The 23,290-nt window shown below is 42.2% G+C and overlaps 1 protein-coding gene across 1 annotated transcript in view; it reads right to left on the minus strand.

Annotated features, from left to right (window-relative positions):
* REPS2 (RALBP1 associated Eps domain containing 2) overlaps positions 1–23,046 on the minus strand; it is a 102,434-nt gene extending 79,388 nt beyond the window's left edge. Inside the window, exon 1 of the mRNA XM_086753861.1 lies at positions 22,765–23,046. Within this exon, the coding sequence (XP_086609987.1) occupies positions 22,765–23,046 (282 nt within the window). The remainder of the gene's footprint in view (positions 1–22,764) is intronic.
* Between the last annotated feature and the right edge of the window lie 244 nt (positions 23,047–23,290).

Here is a 23,290-nt window from a genome sequence, read left to right on the forward strand (position 1 = left end):
GCACTCCATCGAAATGGGCATAATCCACTGACAGAGGGGTAAATTTGGAGTGAAATTCTGTAAAAGGATTTTCTAACCACCAGATCTGTGGCAATCTGTGCGGAACAGCTGAGGCTGGTTCACTCTGGAAAGACAAAAAAAAGTCACTACTGGCACAGCCTATTTCTCATCTATTGCAGATACTGCATGATCCATCACACACCACTGCAGCAGCGATTTCTGCTCAACCTCTCTCTCCCATCCTCAGATAAAGATAATGACAACGTAATTTGCGCTTGCGAGAGACTGACAGAAAGTGCTTCAGACATTTAAGACTTCAATCACATACTGAAAGTATCCTCACAACGGCCTTTCATCCACACAGAGCATCTGCTGCACCGTACCAGGGAACTGCACAGGCTTGCAAAGCTGAGTGGAGCAACCCAATGGCTGAGATCTGCAATGGGTATGCAAATCCTCGTTTAATTTCTAGGCCCTTGGCACAACTTTCAACAAACACTTTTGGCTTAAAGCAGCAAATTAATAAGGAAGAACTTAATATATTGGGCAGAGAAAAGACTGCTGATTTGTTTGACTCTGAAGAGACAGGTAAAAATGGAGAGTGATCCATGGCTGGTACTGCATGCTGATTTTCAGACCCCCAAAGGCATTAATGATCACTGCCAGATTCTACTATCTGCAAGTAAGAAGGAAATGTCCAATAAAATCTTAGGAATTTTCTTCTAGTAGTGGAAACTACACACACTCTGATTTTAAGAAAGATTTTCAGTCTTTTCTACACAAAATACTACAACTGTTTCAAAAATAGTTCCTCTTTCTGTGCTTCCTCCTCCTACACATTCACAAGTAACATTTTGCCGTTTTTGCACAAAGCAAATGAAAGCTTCTATTCCTGCCTTTCATTTCCATAGGCCAATTTTATAAGGATACAAGCATAGCTATTTGTGACCCAGGTTCTCATTTCACACAAGGCACTTGAGCTAGCATTTATCTTGAAGCCTGCAAGAAATCCTCCTGCAATCAAACAGGACAATTCACAATCCAAGCATCACCCATCTTTGGTTAATATTCAAAAACAGGGCAATAAATCTGCATTTGCCTGAGGAAGACAGCTCTGTACTTCTCTTCACAACGCCTGTTGTGCTGCATATAGCCAGTATCTACAATCTGCTCTAATAATGGCTATATTAACCAATTATTTTGCATTGGTCCCTCATTCAAGGAAACGAAGCTCAGTGGAGATGCACTGGGAAAGAGCGGGATGCACTGTGGAAGAGCAGCTGCGTGCCAGTTCTACCCGTGGCTGCTGCCAAAATGCCTTCTCCAGCTTTCAGCACCGTGGCACGTGCAGGAGGAGCTCCCAACGTATTTGAAATGCTAAATTACTCAGAGTTTGTCATTTCTCTGGTCTTAATACAATTAACAACACGCTTTTTGAAATATACCTCCATTATTAGGAGAAAACATCACAGCAGGCAAGGTATTTAAAAATATCAGCTGCCAGGCTTTTATGACTCTTTCACAGGACTTTCTGGAGTTAATCTAGAAAAACAAAAAGACATCTGTACACATTGCTACGTATTAGAATAAAAAGGATTTGTAAAAGCTTTTCACATGCAGCTTTTCTAAGTATCTGTTCATTTTTAGCATTACTTTGCTCCACTATTGAAAATTAAGCCTATGCACCAGGACAGTGAATGAACTATTTAGCAATCATTTTTCCTTTCAATTGCTTTATTTTCTTTCTTGTTCTTTAACACTGCTAAGTTTTATATTTAGGCAGAAGTCTCTAGGCTAATGATTGCTTAAAGTAAATGAAAGCTGGATACCAAAAGCCGAGCTTGTGTTGCATGCCAGTTCATGTCTTAAAGGCAGCAGCCTCCTTTTCTCCTCCTAACCCTTTGCCTTGTACTTTGTGCAATTTCTGCACTAAATGAAACAGGAATCCTGCAGAGCACATAGTTTATCGTGCAGTTAAACCCTCCAACACGTTCACAAAAAGGGGGCAAAGTGCAGGAGCTTGAGAAATAGCAAAACCACAGAAGACTTTTCAATGAACTTATATTTTAATAAGCACGTACTCTTTGTATGACTGAGCTAGAAATTCTTTTCTTCTATAAGAGCTGTACAATTCAAAAGATTTCTCTCTCCAAGACTCACATTAAACAGCCCCATGTGAACTCACTAGGAAAGCTCATGGGCTGAAAACTCCAAAGTTTCTTAGCTGCTTTGTTAGTTTGGAGCCTAACAGAGAACAAGCAAAAGACTTAGTACTTAACAAATACATACTCTTTCCCCTAAATGCCTAAACCATTTAAACTCCTGAGAGTGCAGGAATCACTTAAGCTTTTAATTCCCTCAGTGTTTTTGCACAGGAATCTGTTGGCTTAGCAGACGTACAACCACCACTTTGTTAAGCACGAGAAGCAAGGTAACAGGAAAAGTCCTACTCGTGACGCTCCCCTTCCCCCCGGTCCTACCTAACAAGTACTGCGGCACCTACCTGATGCTGCCCGGCAAGAGCGTTGCCACAGAAAGTGCCGGCAACCTGGGATGCCTCCAGTTTTATTTTACAGCAGGAAGTGAACTTTGAGGTGTTCTTATTATTGACAGCTTACAGAAAGAAAGTTTAAATATGACAGAAAAAAATACTTAAATAAAACATTAAAAACCCATTATTGCTACATTTCTTCGCTTGAAGTCTTTGAACCATGGCTTAGTTTTATTTTGCTGTTGAAATTAGGTCTTCAGTCAAAAAAACCAGGCTTTTTTTTCCTCATATGGGGGAATATTTAAAATAAATTTAGATTGCATTTCATCACTGGTTTTGTGGGTAGGCTGAGGGAAGGAAAGGCGGGAAGAAAGCTGAGGTAAAACATTGCTTACACTGTTTTTTCTTTTTTCCTTGCAAGTTGCAGGGGCTTGTACAGGGGCAGAGGAGAAATGCCAGTTTTATATCTGCGCTCCAGTATGACACTTGCACCATGTAACCAACAAAGTACCTTAGGCAGCGACCTGCTCCTCACCACAGTCACCAGCTCGCTGCTGACGGGTGTGAATGGGAGTTTTGTCTTTCTTCCTCCCCTAGCTCCTTAGCCATGTCAACTTTCTAAGAAAACTGCTCTACAATACATGTACAAAGCATTTTCAGCCTCTAGAAACAACAGTTCTGAGCAGAAAAAAAAAAAAAGTTGAATGCTATCCTACAAGCGCTTTTTCTTCTGAAAACAAAACAGTGTATAGGTATTTCATAACCATTACTATCTCAAAGACTAAGCTCTTATAGAAAATGCTACATCAATGTTAATTTTTTTTAAATACTCTATGCTACTATGTTAGCTCTGAATTAAAACAACTTGCCTGCTCTAACTAGTAACAAAAAAATTAAATACAACATTATACAGTAAAAAAATTCTAAGATCCTAATTCCCTGAAAAGTTTCTGGTCAGTACAAATTCTTAAAATATTGGAAAAAAGTCTCATCTCAACACCTACAGCAGGCACAAGAAAGAATGAACTCATGACAATTTCAAAACCATGACTGGGACTGATGTCAGAAATAGTTCTGAATCTCTGCACTGTACATACCTTACTAGCACAAAGAGAGGCATTTACTACTGACAGATAAAATACAGCTGTGAAGAAACATATGCATGGGAATTCAGGTGATCTTCTTGACGTATGCACAAAGCCATGATGATTTTAGTTCTGACCAATGAAGACAAACTGTGCTATCTTTTTCTCTCAAATAAACCACGAGAAATATACAAATCTGTTTATTTGTATCTTCCTATGCAAAAAATCATAGAAAAATGGTGACAATTGCAAATATTCCATTAAACAGTAAAAGCATGAAAAATACCACAAAAATAATATGAACAGTTTGGGAATAACAATTTAAAAAATACTTTTTCAGAAAAATAACTCTGATTTCTTGAAGTAGTCATGTCCTTTTAGAAACCTATTGGTTTACCTGTGTATTTCATTCTTCCAAATTCAGAAATATGGAAAACCTTTTGTTCACAATGTACAAGCCATGCAAAAATGATTCAATTAAACTGCAATTTATAGTGGAATATATTTGGATTCTGTACCTTTCTTTTTAATGTCACAATATTTGGGCATCATAGCCTAGGCTCTCATTGTTTTTTAAATCCCTCATAATTGCTTTCATAATAATAATTCTCACAACACTGAAAAACTTTGGCTCCGTATTACAGTGTCAAAAGGAATTAATTCAAACTGAAAGAATACAAAACCTTTTGTCCTTTAAACAAGAAATTTTAATGAGGCACATAATTGTACTTATTGAACACGAAGAGTACAAATTCATTTTGTGTTGCATAAGAATACCAGATTTACTTTTTTCCAGGTTGCTAAAAAAGCTGGAGGCACCAGTATTAGCCTTAAAAATCTTGACACTCCTCACAGGAAATTGATTTTTTACAAAAATTTTGGAAAGGATTTGACTTGGATTCCTGCGAAAGGTATTTACAATCCATTAAGGTACAAACCTACAACATGGACCACAGATGAGAGCACAGCATATAAAAAAAAAAAAAAAACACACACATTGGACAAGTTGGCATCAAATGAAACTCAGAGAATAAAAGTCCCAGAGGAGCAGAACGGAAGGTTACAAAACAAACAAGAGTTTAACATTTTTTTCCTACATCTTATTAAGCATTCTGTAATGACATCGTTTTCACAGTAATTTCTGGTCTTCTATAAGTCTTGACAGACACATAAGATGGCAACCATCCAACATATCCTGCCCCCATGAGCTTCGTATTTGGCTCATTTTTCAAGGAATGAGTAAGAAACATTTCCTACTCACAAGACGTTTACTGTGAATTCATTCCCTTAGAGAGGGGCTTGGTTTGGGGGGTTTTACGATTTGGTTTTTGTTTATTTTTTCAGAGTGGTGCCAATATTTTCAATGAGGGCCCTTTGAAAACTGGCCTCTGATAGCAGGTCTTCTTTTCTGGTCCACAACCAAGGTTGGTTTCCAGGGCAAAGAGCGTACATGACCACAAGAGGAAGCCATTAGTAGTAGTAACCTTTTTTTTTTAACTAGTATTTAAAGGAAAGGAAAAAAAAAAAACAAAAAAAAAAAACCCCACACCACTGACAAACACACCATGCAATACAATCCACCATTTCAATGCATCTGTAGGAACTGTAACTTCAAGACGTCCTTGGTGGAAACTAAGATGTTTTTATGAACATCAGAATCTTCTTTATAGATTAGCCCATTGGGGCAAGGGGATGGTTTGAGGGCAGGCAACAACCCTGAACACAATTCACCAATGGACGGCAAAGATCCTGCAGTCAGTCGGTCCATGCATTTGGGCTGCCATGGGGGTTGTGGCCAGCAGTGCCATCCGGGCACATAGTAGATCCGGGACCAAGTGGCACAGCCCTGTCCATAGGGAGGGCCTCCCCCAGCACTGCAGCTTCCCAGGGGCCTTTGAAAACGTTCTGGCGTGCCTCAGGCACAAGGGAGTCTCTGCTCAGAGCCCAAAGGAAAGTTGCAGTGAAATTCCCTCTGCTCTGAAGAATCATGCCCATATGTTTTTTATTCTTACGTCCGATACGACCATTTGTACCCTTATCTATCCTATCAGCAAATGATGCTTCAAGTTTCTTGGAAGAAAAATTTTCTCTACATTTTCCCCAAGATTCGCTACAGAAATGTCTAAATGTGTAAGTGATGGTTTGCAACATTAAACTAAAAGGATGCATGATAACAGTTGGCCTAAAAAGGGAGAGGAATAATCTGTTCTTCACATCCTCTGTAGACAGGCCATAAACAACATAAGGCTTAAAAAGATCCTTCTAAAATCAGGCAGCAGCAGAGCATATTGCCTATAAAAGTTAGAGTTATCACCAGGGATTAATAAGTTGCTCAAGAATAACAGAGAAATGGGATTTTGCTGTGGACAGGAGAGGGTGTCTAGGGATGGTATGAAGTCCTTTCCGTGCCTGTAGGTAATCCAGTCTCCTATAAAGATGAGGCTGGTGCGATAACACCGCACCAAACCCTCTCCCCCATACCTTTCAAAGCCCATTAGCTTTTGTGTCCATTTAGTCTGAAAGAAGGGCAGAGGTGTCAGAGAAATGCATTTCCAGCCTTTGATTTTCACCACTATTGCTGACGCAGCTCGGCCCCTTCTCCGTGCTGACGCAGCCGTCAGGTAGCTAGCTACAGCACGGGTTGTTTCTGAACCAGTTAATGTTTGTGCTACCACTGGCCCATGAAAAGTGCTATACAGCGCTCGTGTCGCCACTTGCCTTTCTCCAACAAAAAAGGCAGCATGCAAGGCCAGAAGCGATGGAAGGAGGGATGGCACACCAGGGGCAACTCTTAGGACAAGAATCCTCCTAAGTACTGTAAGGCAACACCATGTTCACTGGTCCCTACCTCACTTGCTGTTTCATGAAAAAACTACAGAAATATCATTAATTTTGAGTGGCACCTAACATCTACAAAACCATCAGACCTACTTTTGCTGATTACCCTTTTTTTTTTTCCCCGTTACACCTCGAAAAGTAAAAATGACAACCAAAGTCCCACCTCACTGTGCAGCCTCTCTCACGGACGATCAAATCTGCTTTCTTTTGTGTACTGAAGGGATGAACGTGCTGGTGGTGCTCCTCCTCACCAGCTTCATGCTCTGAAAGTAGCAGACTCAGTCACGAAACAAAGAACGAAGAAATGTTGAGACCTATCTGACTGGGGTGAAGGTGTGTATGGCCCACTGCTTGTGTCCTACTTCTCAGCAGTGGCTCAGCCCCTGGTGCTTTCAGAACATGCAAAAAGTTCACTCTAGACTGGGCAACCTGGTTAAACCCAAGCACACGAGATTTCACAGCGTTCCAACAGAACGACAACATGTATCTCATAGCAACTTTGACTAACATACTGCTGCAATTTTTCGTAAAATTTAAAAGTGTGTTAATCTTAAACAAAAGCATATATATTGAGTGATATTCCTCAAAACCCAAGGTAAGAATGTTGACAACAACGTATCATTTCAGAAATGATTCAGCATCCCAAATAGTCTTTCAAATAAACTACGTCACGAACATTTTGTGTAGCTTAAGACCTGAAACAAGTTTACAAAGTTAAAAAGGACATGGTCAGGCTAAGTTGGGCTCATAGTCAGATATTGGTAAATAGTGGGGTTTTGGTTTTTTTTTCTTATTTTTTAAAGAAGATTTAATATTAGCAGAAACGCTTCTTCAATGAGATGAAAGATAGTGTTTGTTATTTTTAAATTCCACTGGAAATAGTTGTGCAGTTTTTGTACAAAAAGTATTTCCCTGCAGTGTTTATATTTAAACATTTCTGTAATGAAAGTTTGAAAATAAGGCCAATTTTCCTTCCAAATTGAGAAAAACAAACAGGAGAGACACAGTAAGAAAATACAGAAAGTCTATTACTCATTTTTACTCATAATAATTTCGTAAGATAAATATATACTCACAGAATTTTGTAAAGATAAATATACATTAAAACCTGTGAATACTTCTAAAAGGTGACACAATCCTCTTAATTAAGAATGGAATAGATATGGAGAAATTCATTAGATATATCCAGGGCAAGATTAGTATTTTGAACTAAGACCTAGCCTCGCTGTAAAGGAGAATCGGGCAGGCAGCCTCTCCTGCATGCCAGCGCAACGAGGGCAGGTCCTGCACCACCAGCAGCAAATCTTCCTGAAGGGAAACCACTGCTAAATGATCTAGACTTGTTAGACACGGCTGAAGAAATTAATGCCTCCTTTCACAAACAAATGAGGAATGAGAGAACAGCAATGAAGTTGGGCATTTAATTTAGAAGCAGCTATCGACTGCAACAACCTAAGCTGGCACATTTTACGTGAGGGGCTCACCTGCTTGTTGTGCCAAGTATAATCCACCTGTTTATCCAAATCCTCAACATAAGATGAGACATCGGTTGGGGTGACAGGACATCTGAGCCCAAGTACAGTTGGAAAAAAGAAAAAAAAAAAAAAAATGGGAAAGGGCAAGTTCTCTCTAGCTCCCAGGCAGACGGCAGCCACAAAGGAAAATAGCGCTGGCACATTGTCTTCAGCTTCCCGGCAAGTTAGAGGGAATTTATAGGACAGAGAGGCAGACAGCTCCCAAAGCCCCATAGCGATCAAATTTGGGCTGCAGCTACCTGCAGGTGCAGGACACCTCGCACAGCACTGCATGAGCTAGGGGTGCAGGCAAACAAAACAATGCCTGGCAAGCCCTCAGGGGACCTCAATAAACCTCTCGCTGGCAATGGTGTATTTAACAGCCATATAAGTGAGAATCCATCTCCAACGCATCAATGTCAAAGTGCCTGCATTTTCTTAAAGCCAGAAAACTAAGGAAACCAATGAGGCGATAGGATTCAGGTCCAGTTTCAAGGAAATCTTCTCACAGTAATACATTTCTTCAAGACATACAATTTTTTAAAAAAGCCCTAAGTAAAGCTGACAAAAAGAGCAAGAGCACATCCCTTCCGTTTCCCTTCCCGCTCTGTATTTATTTCCTGGCAGATGCAGAGAACTGCTGAACCAGCAGCTCTCTTGGCTGGTGGAAGTCGCCAGCTGGAACCAAAGGGAACAAAGAGCACCGCAGGTGGAGCCTCGTGGGAAGAGATGGAAGGGGGGCAGAGAGGGGCACAAAAAAATAGTGACACTGAGCACATACGGAGAGACTCGCCTTCCCCTTTTGCTCCTCCCCGCAGGAACTTTTAAAATGCTATTCTACAACCATCTTTTATCTCATGTCCACACCACTGTTTAATAAGTACATCGGTTCTACTAAGAAAATGCCTTTGAGCAGCAGAACAGATAAATCCCAACCTCCTCTGGACCCTTGCCCTGAGGTGACATTCCTCTGCAGATTCTTTAATGTTTAACATGGGACCTTTCCCTCAGCAGGAAAATTATCATGGTTTTCTTTTACCAAATTATTTGGGTCTTTCTAACTCTTAGGAACTCTTCAAAGTCTCTCAGTATCCTTGAAATTTTGTCAAAATAGTTAACAGATTCAGAAGTTATTACCAGGCTGAATTATCAGCATCATTGCACAAGGCTCATTTCTTTTGAAAACCAGGCCAAAAAAAAAAAAAACCCTGCTCATGACATAGGAAATTGCCAAATTTTAGATTACATTAAGAAAGATGAAGCGGAATAAGCAGTAATAACGGAGACCATCTCATTTCTGAGCTGAAACCACACAGCTATGTAGGAAATGGCAAGACCTTTCAGGAATACAGGCTTGTGGTAAGGTGACACAAAAACCGTTGGTAGGTCATTCCCAGCAGGAGATGAAACGCTGCGTTGCATAAAGAGCAGGGTGACACGTTAAGCAAGCCCCTAATAGAGAATCAGAGGAAGGATGCCTTCCCTGTAAGGTACATTACATATGCGGAAACCAAAACATGCCTTCAGCCATTTGACCACTTAATGGCTAATGAGACTGATGGTTGCTCACACAAGGATACAACCAGTTTTCATTCTCTCCCTGCAGCTTTGGTAATAAATGAGCTACTGCTGCCACGGAGGAGTAAACCAAGCATTCCTATCACACTTCTGGCATTACACTTGTAGCAGTTTGAGCGCAAAACATATCATAACAAGGTATTAAAAGCATGGGCAGGCAAGCTTTTAACAGGACAGAAACAGCAGCAGCAGAGCAAAAGAAACATTTTATAGTTCATAGGACTGAAAAGTCATTTTAGGTCAAAATTTTTTAAGCATTAAGTTTGGGAAGTGGTTCACTATGGCAATGTGACTTATGACTCAAACCCACCTTTCCTTGGAACTACACAACTCCAGTACACTCTATCATTATAAAACTATAGCCCTGGCCATCCTACAGCAATGGCGAACCGAGTCCGAAATGGCTTAATGCTTTCTAAAAATGAAAATTGCTCTACAATGTTGCTTGTAAGATATGCTGTCTTGCAACGGCCATCAGAAAGTAAGGCAAAATTTCAAGAATTTAGAGTTGGCCCAAATAATTTCACTGCTCCAAACAAAGTTCTTCTCTGTGCTCTGTAGAGTGACATACAAACCACGGCACTCAACCAGATAGTGCTGTGGAAACTGTAGAAATGCTGTTCTAGACGAATTCCAATTTGACCGTAGGACAATCCTGCAACTATCTATTTAAGGCACTATGTACCACCAGAATTCTCCATATGGAAGGGCATCAAGAACATGGAAAACTAGATAGCACTGCTCATCCACTTCTTTAAATGTATTTCACATCAACAGCCCTTGACACATTGCTCCTCTTTCCATTCATGAGAATGTTAAACACTCTTATTTTGAAACTTAACTTACCCTGAGTGACCAAGTTACTAGAAGGACAACCCAAGTATTGCTGCACCTGTCTCAGTATTCATTTGGTTGTTACTAATATTTGCACTTAGATATTGCCAAATAATTTAAACTGGGGCGGGGGGGATGTGTGTGCAAATTCACAAACTTGTCCTCTATTTTTGCTCTTTTGGATGTTTCCTCTACTCAGAGATACTTACTTTGATACCTGTCCTTCAGTATCTGAACAGAAAACCTTCAGTTCAATTCCAGAGTGCTCTGTTTTGTTGCAGAGTTTATTTTAATATAACTACTGAATTTAAAGTGCCTTGCTACACTTAACTTAAAGCTTTACCTCTTGCACAGTTCCCCTGCAATCAAACATACGCATGGTAAATAATGCAGTCTAAAAACAGCTAATGAGTATTTCCTAAGGAAAAATATTCCTCTAGAGAATATTCTCCTCAAGGACAGTTCTAATTTATATTAGATCAAATAAAAGATATAATTACTATAATATAGCTGGGGGAGGAGGGAAAGGGTGGAGAGAGAGAGAGAGAGAGAAGGAATACAAGGGACTGATAACTCAGTGTAAATAACATGAAGAATTATCTTCCTGCTGCCATTAGCACTGCCCAGTGCTGCTCTTTCTGACCCTGAAACAGTATTTCCTCTGGTCAGTGAACCCAGGACCTGTCACACTGTGAGGTACCAGGTGCTGTAACATCATCATATCCTGACTCCCCATCCTGGTTCCTTCCCCTCACAACACTCCAAACATGTTTTGACAGGCATGACCTCACAGCCATATTATTTTATAAGTATACTACATCTCTAGAATAATAACTTACTGCTGTTTTTTAAAAAGTCCATTGTTAAGCAAGGGTATCAGCAGATTACAATACAAGTGCAAAAAACCCCAAGCATCCTATTTGTTACAGTGGCACATCTCCATCACGTATCAGGTGTAGAAAACAGAAAGCTGAGGCTCTCTTCATTTCTCACTTTCGTGTGGCACCTCACAAGAAACTCAACCTAAAAACCAGATAAGATTTTGGCTCTGTAATTTTGTTTTGGGGAGGTTCTGGGGATGGTTTATTGGTTTCGGGTGTTTGGTTGTTTTTTTTTTTTGCTATTGACAGGCTTTTCATGAGACTACTCACGGACTCTGTAGGAAACTTCTGACATCAGTGTAATTTTAAACCTTACATTATCCCTTTTTAAAGGTTACCAGGTTCTGGCTTGCTTCACCTTCTATCTGCAGCAGACTTTTATATTTATAACTTGCTCATCACCACAGTACCTAGAGCATCTAATGAAAACCAGAAACAAACAGTTTCCTGGTTCCTGCCTTTTATTAACAACAGAGAACAGCAGTTAACAATGTAATTGGGATTTATTTTTGCCTTCTGATCTTCTCCCAAACCAGGTAACACCCCAATACACACACTGGCCACCTGGCTGACTCTTTCAAGCTTCTCCAATCTCTTTCACAACTACTGCTTGTAAAGAGATTCACTGCTGTCCTGCTTCTGCTACCTCCCAGCTCCTTCATCCTCCGGCAAGGTCTCCACTTGCCTTTCATTCTTATCACGGGAAACTAGTTTTAACCTCCCTGTTCTTTTATGCTTCCTAGCAGAACCATAAGGGATCCCATATAAGTACCAGAAGCACAAAAAGCTGCTGGGAGGCATGAACGTCGCAGTCACCAAACCCAGAAAGGAACCGGGTCAGTAACCTAGAAGTCAGCCCCCAACGACCTACAGAAACACCCTATCACTTGGGAGTAGCCTTGTATTCCGCTTCTTCCTCTTACTCTGTTTAAGAAGGGAATTACTCTATTTTGGGTCCAAGGGAAAATTTTCAGGACCTCTTTTTACCATTAATACTGAACTCAGAGATTCAGAGAAAAGAACAGACAGCCATGAATATGGGTCATGTCCACATATTCAAAACAGGTGAACATTTCTAGCAGCTACATTTACCTAGGTCTTCTTCAACTTCCAACAAGGATACAAAAACTCATTCCTCAGATTTAAACATTTTCTTCTCACTTTGCAGAATAAAGATCCATTATGGATGGCTCTGCATGGCAGATCTGACACTTGGTGTCTCAGAATCCTCATTCTGAAAGCAGCGGCAGGAAGTGCTTCAAGTTGCTAAAAATCACAGGAGCCAGTATCCAAGAAGTTATGAGCACCACAAGCAGAAACAAAATCCTCCCCAGCCAGATGGCAGCCACCAGATCTAGTCATCTTGAACTAAACTAATTGAAAATACTGCAAAATCTTAAGTTTCCTCCTGAAAAAAAAAGCCACTCAGATTCCAATAAGCCTTTTAAATTTCTGCCAAGAAATGAAATATTTTGCTCCAGCCTGCCTTAATACAAAGGTACCATAGAGTCTCATGGAAGCTGCAGTTTTGATGTTTCACACCCTTGCGGTTCCTCAGCAGATGACACTTGTGAGGCACCACAGTCTCCCTTCTGAACAAGGTGCCTGGCCACCATCGCTGCTATGTGTAACAGCAGGATTAGTCTCATGAACAGCCCTTGTTCCTTTCTGATGTACATGAATGACCTCTTTCCCAAAATTTATGTATTTAAGGTGTCACAGTGCTTTAAAACCTAGGCAGTTCAAAACAAAAAGTGTTCAATAAATTACAGGGCTTTGAACATTTCCAAAGCAATTTCTCTTGCAAACATTTCATAGTTAACTTTGCCCTAGAACACCAGAAGAAATTCTCCCATAAAAATGTAATTCTGTTTTGTTCTGCTTTGCAGACACAAGAGATTCTGTGACATAAAATGTGTTTTTGCCACAAACTGGAATCTCTTACAGACTTATCACCTCAAAACCATTTTTTTTTCTAAAATGAGCTCCTTTCTTCAGTACTGTGATGTGATTTTTCTAGACTGGCTACCACAAAAAAAGCCTTGATGCTCCTCATACCCATCCTTTTTTATCACAATTGGCATGTTTCCTGATTTCATTTCCCTAGCACTTACAACTATAGCAGGGACTCCTAAAGGCAATGCAGCAAATACCCAAAACATTATCCTCTAAAATCATGCAGCTATCTTAATATCACAAATTAAAATCCTTCTTTATGGAGAGTTATCCATTATTTTTACAAGACTGAAGAGCAGTCAAAAGACCTCTTAACTGAAGGTGCAACCTTGTAGCTAACTCCATTCCATATGGTGTGTGTAGAGGACACTTCCTTGATCTTACACCCCATTTACCTCTAGTTTGCATCAATTCATCGCTTGAAGAAGCAGCTTAATTTTTTTCTCTTCCAGATCACTAAACAAAACCCTAAAATTACCATAATTTCACCTAACATGCTCACACCTTATGTGTTGAAATGCGTCACTCAGCCAGTGAGAACCTACTTGTTTGCGTCTAAACCAAATGTTTGTCCTCAATTTCGCTAAAGAGCGCAGGACTTCAAAGCAGCAACATCAGACAGAGTCAAAGACATCGTCTCCAGTGCCCATGCAGAGTACGCCAGCATTTTACAGTACATTTAATATCACAACTTGTATTTGAATTTCTATCTGTACATAGTAAAGAAAAAGCAGCCTGTGCCTATTAAAACATAAAAGATGTTTTTATAAAGGCAGCAATCATTCAAAGAGGAGGAAAGAAAAAAAAAAAAATCAATTCATAAATCACACTGTTGAGTTGGTTTTGCCTCCCTCCCCAATTTTTTTTTTTTTTTTTGCATTTGAAACCTCCAAGTACTTCACCTTTTACTGCTCCACTGCTGTTACTGTGGGTAACAAAATAATTCTGACTGTATTTGTTAACCCACAGCTCTCATCCTGCTTTGCAATTGATTACACACATTGTTTCATTCTGAAAGACCATCATCTCGGCTTCCATAGGACATCATTGTGTAAGTTATGCCAGAAGTAAATAATGCATGAAATGTGAAATGCTACCTATGCCAAAGCTGATCTAATGTTTCTTGGTGTGGAAAGAGAGACTTTAGGAAGAAGAAAAGATTAAACAAAATGTAAACGAATTTGAAAGGCTCATGCCAAAAATCACTTGACATTTGTAATAATAATAATGTAACACTACAGACACTTGCTATTGAAAGTAAAATTCAGCTTCATGACTCATACCGTAGTGAGCAAGCGGATACCATGGGCCATGTTCAGACAGCTTAAATTCAAGCTCAGACAAGAGTTTCCCACTAGCCAACTCTAAATTTTCAGTGCCACCAAGCCAGTGGAAATTATGAGGTCCAAATCCAGCGGTTCAAGTACGCTCCCCACCACCTCCTGACAAAGAAGAGGACTAACTGGAGTGCACATGCGGATTGCAGGACTACGCAGATGCAAAGGTAAGATACTAGAACTATTTGCAGCTTTTTTGGATGAGGGAAGACTGCTCAGGGCAGAAAAAAAAAAAACAAAAACAAAAGACATCAAAAAGAAGCAGAAGAAAACACTGAAGATATGCTTTGGTAGTCAGACTACCAAAGCTAATCATGCTGTTCAGTCACTTATGTTCATTAAGAAGGCCACTGAATGACTCATCCAGGTACAACATCAATTTAACAGGCAACGGGTAACCTTGGGGTGGCTTTCAGCAGGCCCACTCCCAACTGGAGAGAGCCCACCGCACACCACAGGCATCCTCTGTGTGGTGTGACAACCTGTGGGGGGGGGACACATCTGTCGGATAAAGCTTCTGCAGCACTCCTCTCCAAAAGTACCACCCAGTCTGAAACAACTGCAAACACTCTTGGTGTTTGCACGGCAGATTCATGGGAGAAATAAGTTATTTAAAACATCATTTAAGACCAAAAATATAAGATGCTAATGTCATTTTTTGTTTGTATTGGAACTGTCTAGTTATTTTTCTAGATAAACATCTGCCTCATCAGTTAGTCATCATAAAATGAAGATTTTTTTTTTTCAAAATATGGTAACATTTCTGTTTTTACTAACAAGTAGTATTTTAAAACATATTTAAGCAACCATGTAGCTTAATATACATATTAATTTGTTATTCTGTAAGAAATTTGCTCTATTATCCCCTTTAATAAGGGATACATCTACTTGGGCAGGTATGTGTGACATATGCAAAGTTAAATTTAGATTAAAACTGGGATTCACTTAAAAATACGCAGACCATCAGTAAATGAAAACCACACATTTCTTATCGATACAAACATGTAGCAGTTTATAAAAGCATGTTTTGTCTTTTAAACACTTTGATGAATAAACTAAGTATAATTTGCAATTAGTGATTTAGCTGATTATTTCTGACCACTGTGTCCTACCATACGACAGAATGAATGGATTTCGTCCCCGCACTTCCTTCCACCTCATCATCATATCTAAACTGCAGGGGAAAACAAAAAAAAAATACTCACAAAACTTCCCAACAGAGTTCTCAATTTTATGCAGTGGTCACCACCAAATCATGCTCCTGAATACACTGGAAAAAGAAAATACTTCCTCTGCTCAGTAATAGGGGATTACTACTTGTCCACAGTTGGTTTTCTACTCCAGCAACCTTTTCTAGTTAATTATCCACTAACTCAGCTGTTCAACTCTGACTGTGTTCAAAAGTTGAGCTAGCACATATTGCTCATTAATGTTTCATTTTACCATATTGTTGGTATGTTTAGATGTTAATACATCAAAGAATCTTCCTTTACAAATATTACATCAAACGTATTTCTCAATTCAAAATATTGTAAATTTAAATAGGTTATCCTGATTCCTTGTCACAGAAATGCTTGTTCCATCTTTCATGAATCTATCTTGGCTAAGTTTTTCAGCTCAGCTTAAGTTAATGTTTTCAGAGTTTATACCGACTTCCTTTTGCAGGGGGTGTCTGCACCAGATCCCCACACTGAGGGAGGTCAATTCTGCGTATTACATGTCCTGTGCAAAACAGATTGTGGACAACCTCGATCAAGCTGTATATAAACATCACAATACTAACAGCACATCGCTGTAGATACACGTGTGAGTAAAAGACATTATGCTCAACAGCTTGGTGAACCCACTGCACAACCCCAAAAAGCACTGTTAATCATCACTGCTTCATACTGCAGCAATCTCTCATGAAGAAAGTTAATCATTTTCATCCAAATGGATCTTTTTCCTCGTCCTCTTGTAGAATTATTTTAAATCACTGGCACAGCAAAGCACTATTTTATTGGAAAATAAACTAATTAAATCATAACTGGTTGTAATGAGGGTTAATTACTGAAGGCTGCAGGCCTTGACCAGGCTAATTCCGACCATGCTGAGCGTCTGCAACAAGGAGGTCTAGGTCTCTGGTTTTAGACTGATGTGAAACGCACTTGGGAAGTAATGGCTTCTACAAATCTTCTACTGTGTATCTCAACATTGACGCACTCAAAGCTACTAATCTTGTAAGCAGTGACTACTAAATGAGAGACTAAATGATAAACTACAGTTTAAAGATGTACTAGGACTTCCTTTTTTTAAATTTAATTGAATATATCAAGAGTGCTGCAGGTGAAGTTTTACCCTTTACTTTGGTATAATTTGGGGGGGGGGGGGGGGGGGGGCACCGACAGTTAATAAATAATCATAGAATGGTTTGGGTTGGAAGGGACCTTTAAAGGCCATCTAGTCCAACCCCCCTGCAAGGAGGGGGGACATCTCCAAGCAGATCAGGTTGCGCAAAGCCCCATCCAATCTGGCCTTGAATGTTTCCAGGAATAGGACATCTTCCACCTCTTTAGGCAACATATGCCAGTCTTCCACCACCCTCGTTGTAATTTTTTTTTTTTTCCTTATGTCCAGTCTGAATCTGCCTCCTCCTAGTTTAAAATCATTACCCCACATCCCATCACAAGAAGCTCTGCTAAAGAGTTTCTCCCCATCTTTCTCATAAGCCCCCTTTAGGTACTGGAAGGTTGCTATAAGGTCTCCCCAGAGCCTTCTCTTCTCTTCTCCAGGCTGAAAAGCACCAACTCTATCAGCCTGTCCTCATAGGAGAGGTGCTCCAGCCCTTTTATCATCTTTGTGGCCTCCTCCAGACCTACTCCAACTGGTCCAAGTCCTTCTTATGTTGGGGGCTCCAGAACTGGACGCAGTACTCCAGGTGGAGTCTCACAAGACCAGAGCAGAGGGGCAGAATCACCTCCCTTGACCTGCTGGCCACGCTCCTCTTGATGCAGCCCAGGACGCGGTTGGCTTTCTGGGCCGCACACATTGCGCTTCTCATCCACCAGCACTCCCAAGTCCTTCTCCTCAGGGCTGCTCTCAATCCATTCTCCGCCCAGCCTGTATTTGTGCCTGGGATTGCCATTAGCCACGTGCAGGACCTTGCACTTGGCCTGGTTGAATTTCATGAGGTTGGCACAGGCTCGCCTCTCCAGCCTGTCGAGGTCCCTTTGGATGGCATCCCTTCCCTCTAGCGTATCAACCGCACCACACAGCTTGGTGTCATCTAATACTACTATGTTTTTTACATCACATTTCCAGCACTAGCATAATGACAAATTCTGTCAAGGGGCACAACAAAGCAAATTTTATCTTTCATAAAGTAACAATAAGTCCAGATTTTCCTCACTCAAAAAGTTCCTATTTAGCTGCCACAGTTCTTTTTCTTTTCTGCCTGTTTGAGGCAGACAGTTAATCCCACTGCAGGTACTAATTTATGCTTATGGAATAAAAAATGTACTGGCCTTTTTCCAAAGAAATAGCAACTTAGCTTTTTTTTTTTAATCTATTCACACTTCTACTTTCTGAACACAAAAATACAGTTAAACTGTAGAGTTGTAGCTATAGAGACAAGTCATGATAAACACAAATTAACTCACGAAGCCTGTGGAAGAAAAGCAGGATTGCTGGTCTGTGTTCCCTATTCACACAGAGCTGGAAGAAGAGTCCCAGCTAAAAAATGCAGCGTCTGTGTAGCTCCAGCATCACACAGCTACTACTTGTCACCCTTGGAGCTCAAAATAACACAGTGTGTTCGTTTGCTGAGGAAAGAATGCGTTTTCTTAAGAAAATTGGATCTCTGTGCTCATAGTGCAAGCCCACAAATACGATAAAGGTTTATAAAACTGGGAATCAAAGATAACATCAGAGAACCAAGGGAGAATTAATCAAATAAGTCAGAAACTAATAAAAAGAGATATGCATTTCAGTGTAAATCTTGAGTCCAATCCTGCTCCCTAATTTTGAAGACAAAATCTTCAGAGACCACAGTAATACCAACAAACAGTAAATCCAGCACAAGGTACCTCTCCTATGCTGATCAGCGGGTGGTGACTTTGCAAAGCACAATTTTATCTGAAATCCATGCAGACATCAGCCCATTGTCCCTCGGTACCCGTAATGAATGCAGTTTGGTGTCCTGGACTCAAGGCACATAGGCTGTACCCACCAGCAGCCAGCTTCAAAATGGCGTCACAAATTGACTGCCAAAAATGAGACAAAGGAAACCTGCCATCATCAATACCCGTGCCACAGAGGTTAGCATGGAGTACTGTCATCCCCATACATTCAGGGAGCATAATCAAACCGATTGTTCCAAGGAAAAGACCAGACACCCCAGAAAGAGCTTGTCCTTGTGGGCACACAAACCTGTTGTTGTCATCTACTGACAGCCATCAATGATGACTCCAGCCCCGAGATGCAGTCCCTTCTCCCGTCCTCCCAATTGCTTGCGTACCTCTGCCTGCCTTCTCCCCTTGGAAGAAGTGTTACCAATAACTGATCCATGTAACAAAGAATGCTGTGGAATCACCTTTGCTTCAGCGGTATTTTTGTGGCCCCAGTGACTTCAAAACAGTTATTTTTTCCGGATTTTTTTTTTCCTTTGCACAAATGCAGTTCTTTTTCCCTTTATTAGGAGCCAAAGCATAGGGAACACCATTTTCAACTTGACCAACATGGGTAAATATAGATCGAGCTGATGCTGTTCAGTTTCTTCTATTTTTGACAATCTCCATAAGCGCATGGTGCGTGACTAGTCTGCTCCTTCCTCCTTTGCCATAAATATTGTAAAAAATTTAAAAAAAAAAAAAAAAACCACAAAAAACACCAATCCTAGCATGGATCTTTTGTGCAAGAGATTATAGACATCTTACAGAGTTACTTTAAAAGCCCCTGGTGAAAGATCTGCCACAGGCTTTGTGCAAGTCTAAATAAAATCTTAATGGTTCTGCCTTTAACCACAGTATATGGCTGGTCGATGACTTTTGGTACACGACGGAGGTACGATTATACAGTCCGCAAAAACCACACTGCCTTGTCCTTGTGCCCTCCTCTGTCCTGTGAAGTGTCTGATGTTTTTGATTTAGTGCCAACTTCAACCATTTTTCCAGAACTGAAATAACTCTGGCTGAGTTCATTCTTTGATCCCTTCCTTACGGAAAGTTACACAGGTACAGCCTCTGCTGTACCCTCTTACCCCACAGAATAGCTGGCTTTCCTGAGCCTGGGCGTAAGGAATCTGTGTCCAATCACTTCATTCTTAGCAAGACCCAGGACTCTCGGGTGCACACCATCTGCTCCTACTGACCCGGCTGTTCTTGGATTTTTTCCATTTATTTCAGCATTTCCTCTTCTGGCACACGCTGTCACATTCCCTACCTGCTCCCCGTTACCCAGCCCGTTTCATCTAAATAACCTCATAGATCCTGACAACCAACCTTAACGCAAACAAAACCCTTGTCTGTTTGCTGCTTGGGAGCACGTGTCTTTGCATTTCCCCCAGGAACTGCCACATTCAACAGCAGTACTCCAGCCGAGATGCACCCACACGGTTTTTGCCTAGACCGCAAACCCTGCCATTACAGTTAAGGAAGGTAGAAGGAGATTTCCCGTGATGCTTGTGAGCATTCTTCTCATCAACAAGAAATCTCAACCAAAGACTGTATAAGGAAAGGCTCCTTCTTTCTCTAAGATTTATCCCACTTATTGCACAAGTACAAATTCCTGAAGACAACAGCACAGGTTCAAGACTTTGCCATGGCACTGAATGCCAGTTCTGGAAGCACACTGATCCTCAACAAATACTTTGAGAATAAGAATCTGTAAATAGCACACTGTTTACAAAATGGTCCATAGCTGCCTCTTGCTAGAGCCTCCACAAGGGTCAAAGAAAGGAGTTAAGTACCTCCTTGACTATGCTGGCTCTGCTTAGTAGAAATCCAGGACCAGTTTCCAATCCAAATCTCCCCATTTCTGACATGGCATAACTCAGCATGACCATTTCTCAGTGGGTCAGTAGGGATGCCTGCATACTAAGCACTAATTGTGACAGATCAGGATTTTAAAAATCTTTTTTTAAAAAAAGAAAACTTTCACTGTCAACAACTATTTCAAAGAAAATACATTATCTTAAGCCAAATAAGCTGCCTCTGCCTAACATCGGCGTTCCCTGTACTAGCAGAAAACATATGCCATGAATCTCTGTTCCTTGTTCCCACAATTGTTAGAATGGAAGGGTTTTTTTAACAGAAGCTATCAGATTGCATTTTTTGAGGATGACAAAAGACAAAAATATCAGCAAATATCTCAAATAATGTTGTGGGTTTTCCCCTATCAGAACACCTACATTTCCAAATGTATTTTTTTTTAAACACATTATGTTTTTTCAATTTTTTCTTAAGTTCTGGTAAATGTTAGCAAGAACACCTGACAGCGGTGGGTTTTGAGGACGGACGCTCTAGCTGCAGAGCGGAATATCACTGCAATTAGTGCCATATAAACAAGAGGAAGGAAGGAGGAAGAGAAATAGCCCCAGATCCCACAGGTCGTCTTATCCGAATACCCCTGAAGGCAATTACAGGCTTGTTTCCCAGTAACATTCTCCTCACAGCATAAGTATACCTGGAAATAATCTAAAATACTGAAAAGCAACAAGAACACTAAAAAAATCCCCAGCATTTCCAGCCTCAAGTCACACATTACAATCAAAGTGACCCCTCAAATAGACTATGATAATAACACGATAATAAAGTCCACTTAAATGATAGGGTAAGGAACTACATAGCAAAAACTGGAAGGTTTTTTCTATACTTCTTTGGAAAACGAAGTGACTAATACCAAAGTCACACAAATTTACTAACAGGGCTTTAACAAGTTTCTTAAATACACCTTACTTGAAATTAAATGCCCTCTTCTTCCTCTTTGCAAAAGACCTGCTCTTGGTGCTAGATGTAGGCAAAATCTCTACTTTCACCGCTCAATTCACCTGCGAGACCAAGGCCACAGCCTGGCTCAAAACAAAGCAGTACTACCGTGCTCAGCAACATTTTCGTTTTGCACACCTGGTAAACAGCACAAGTAAGAGGGGAAAAATATCCTTGACACATCATTATTTCCATTCAGAATAAGCTGCGTAACGTGAATTTACGTAGGTCATTACGAGACGATCTGACAGTAGAGGAGTTGAGTACTCTCAGGTGGTGGCAGGGATAACTGTACCTCAGCTCGATTTTGACATTACTGTTTTCTGCTTGAGAAATAAAGAGTACTGAAAAAAAAAAATCCTTGTAGCTTGTAAATAAAAATAAAATAGAAAGGCAGGATTACCCTACCTCTGTTTCGTTTGCTGCCAGAAATATTATGCAACTGCAGTGCCTCAGCCAAATTACTAATCCACAGGTGGAAAAGACTCCAAGTCCAGCTCTCCCCTGTCACTGGAAACCGGACGGCACAAACCTTCTCCCACCCCAACCACACTCTTCCTCAAAACTACGGAGGGTTTTGCCTCACAGCCTCTGCTGGGGATCTCTCCCGGGACGGAGATGGTGCAAGAGCCTCTTCCTTCCCACTTGAAGGTATTTGCTGTCAAGAACAGAGATATAACCACCAACGCCTCAATATACCGACGGGTCTTTTTTTCTCCGAAAGACTTTAAAAAAAAAGAATATCTGGGATTAAACGTATCGCGTGTCCTGTACAACTCCGTGACCACAGCTGTCCGTACGATATTCGGGGGCCCTTTTGGGGGAGGTAACCACACTACCAAGCCGGCCCGGCAGATCGCAGGCAGAGGCCAAAGTGCTGCGCATCGCCCGACGCCCCGTCCAGCGCCTCTGTCCCGCACAAACGGCGCGCCTAACGCGCCCACACCTGGGGGGGGAGCAGAAACACGCGTGGACCGGATAACCGCGGTGTCCGTGGGGTGTCTGAGAAAGGAAAAACGGAGGGAGAGCAGCCCCGCCGCTGCGGTGCGGGGCCTGCCCCGGGCTCCAGCGCTGTCCTGGCACCGGCACCGCCAGCGCTCCCCGCCCGCCGCTCGCTCCGGCCCCCCCGGGCAGGGCAGAGGCACCGGCCCGCCGGGCAGCCCCCAACTTTCCGGCGGAGGCACCGCCAGCCCCTCTCCCGCAGCGCTGAGGGAGCGGGTCCCGCCCCTGGTGTCCCGCGTCCCCGCAACTTCGGGGGCGAGCCGGCCGCCCTCCCACCCCGACCCACCTGGTGCAGCGTCTCCGGGGGCAGCTGGGAGGCCCGGAACAGCTCGCCCACGCTGCTGCCCGCGGCGGCCGCCTCGGGTGGCGGGCAGCACCGCGAGAAGAGCTCGGAGTAGCGCTGCTGCTCGCTCTCGTTCAGCGGCAGGAGCAGACCCCCGGTGCCGGCGACAGCGGCGGTGCTGGTGGCGACAGTGGCGGAGGCTGTAGTGGTGGCGGCGGCGGCGGCAGCAGCAGCAGCGGCGGCGGCAGCAGCAGCACCGGGCCCCCCCGCCGGCCCCTGCTCCATGGCGGGGCGGCGCAGGCGGAGCCGCGCGGCGGGGCACCGGCTGCCGCGCGGCGGGAGTTGAGCCGGGGGTGGGGGGGGAGAGGGGCGTGCGGCGGGCGGGCGGGAGGCGGTGCCGCGCTGCGGCGGGGAAGGTGCGGGCCCCGCCCCCCGCCCCGTGCGGCGGCCGCTGCTCCGGCTCCGCAGTGCCCCCGCCGCGCCCGCCGCCGCCGCCTCCCGGCCCCGCCTGGGCCCGCAGCTCCGCCCC

Source organism: Chlamydotis macqueenii, chromosome 1 (assembly GCF_036417535.1).
Source record: "Chlamydotis macqueenii isolate bChlMac1 chromosome 1, bChlMac1.mat, whole genome shotgun sequence".
Lineage (NCBI taxonomy): Eukaryota > Metazoa > Chordata > Aves > Otidiformes > Otididae > Chlamydotis > Chlamydotis macqueenii.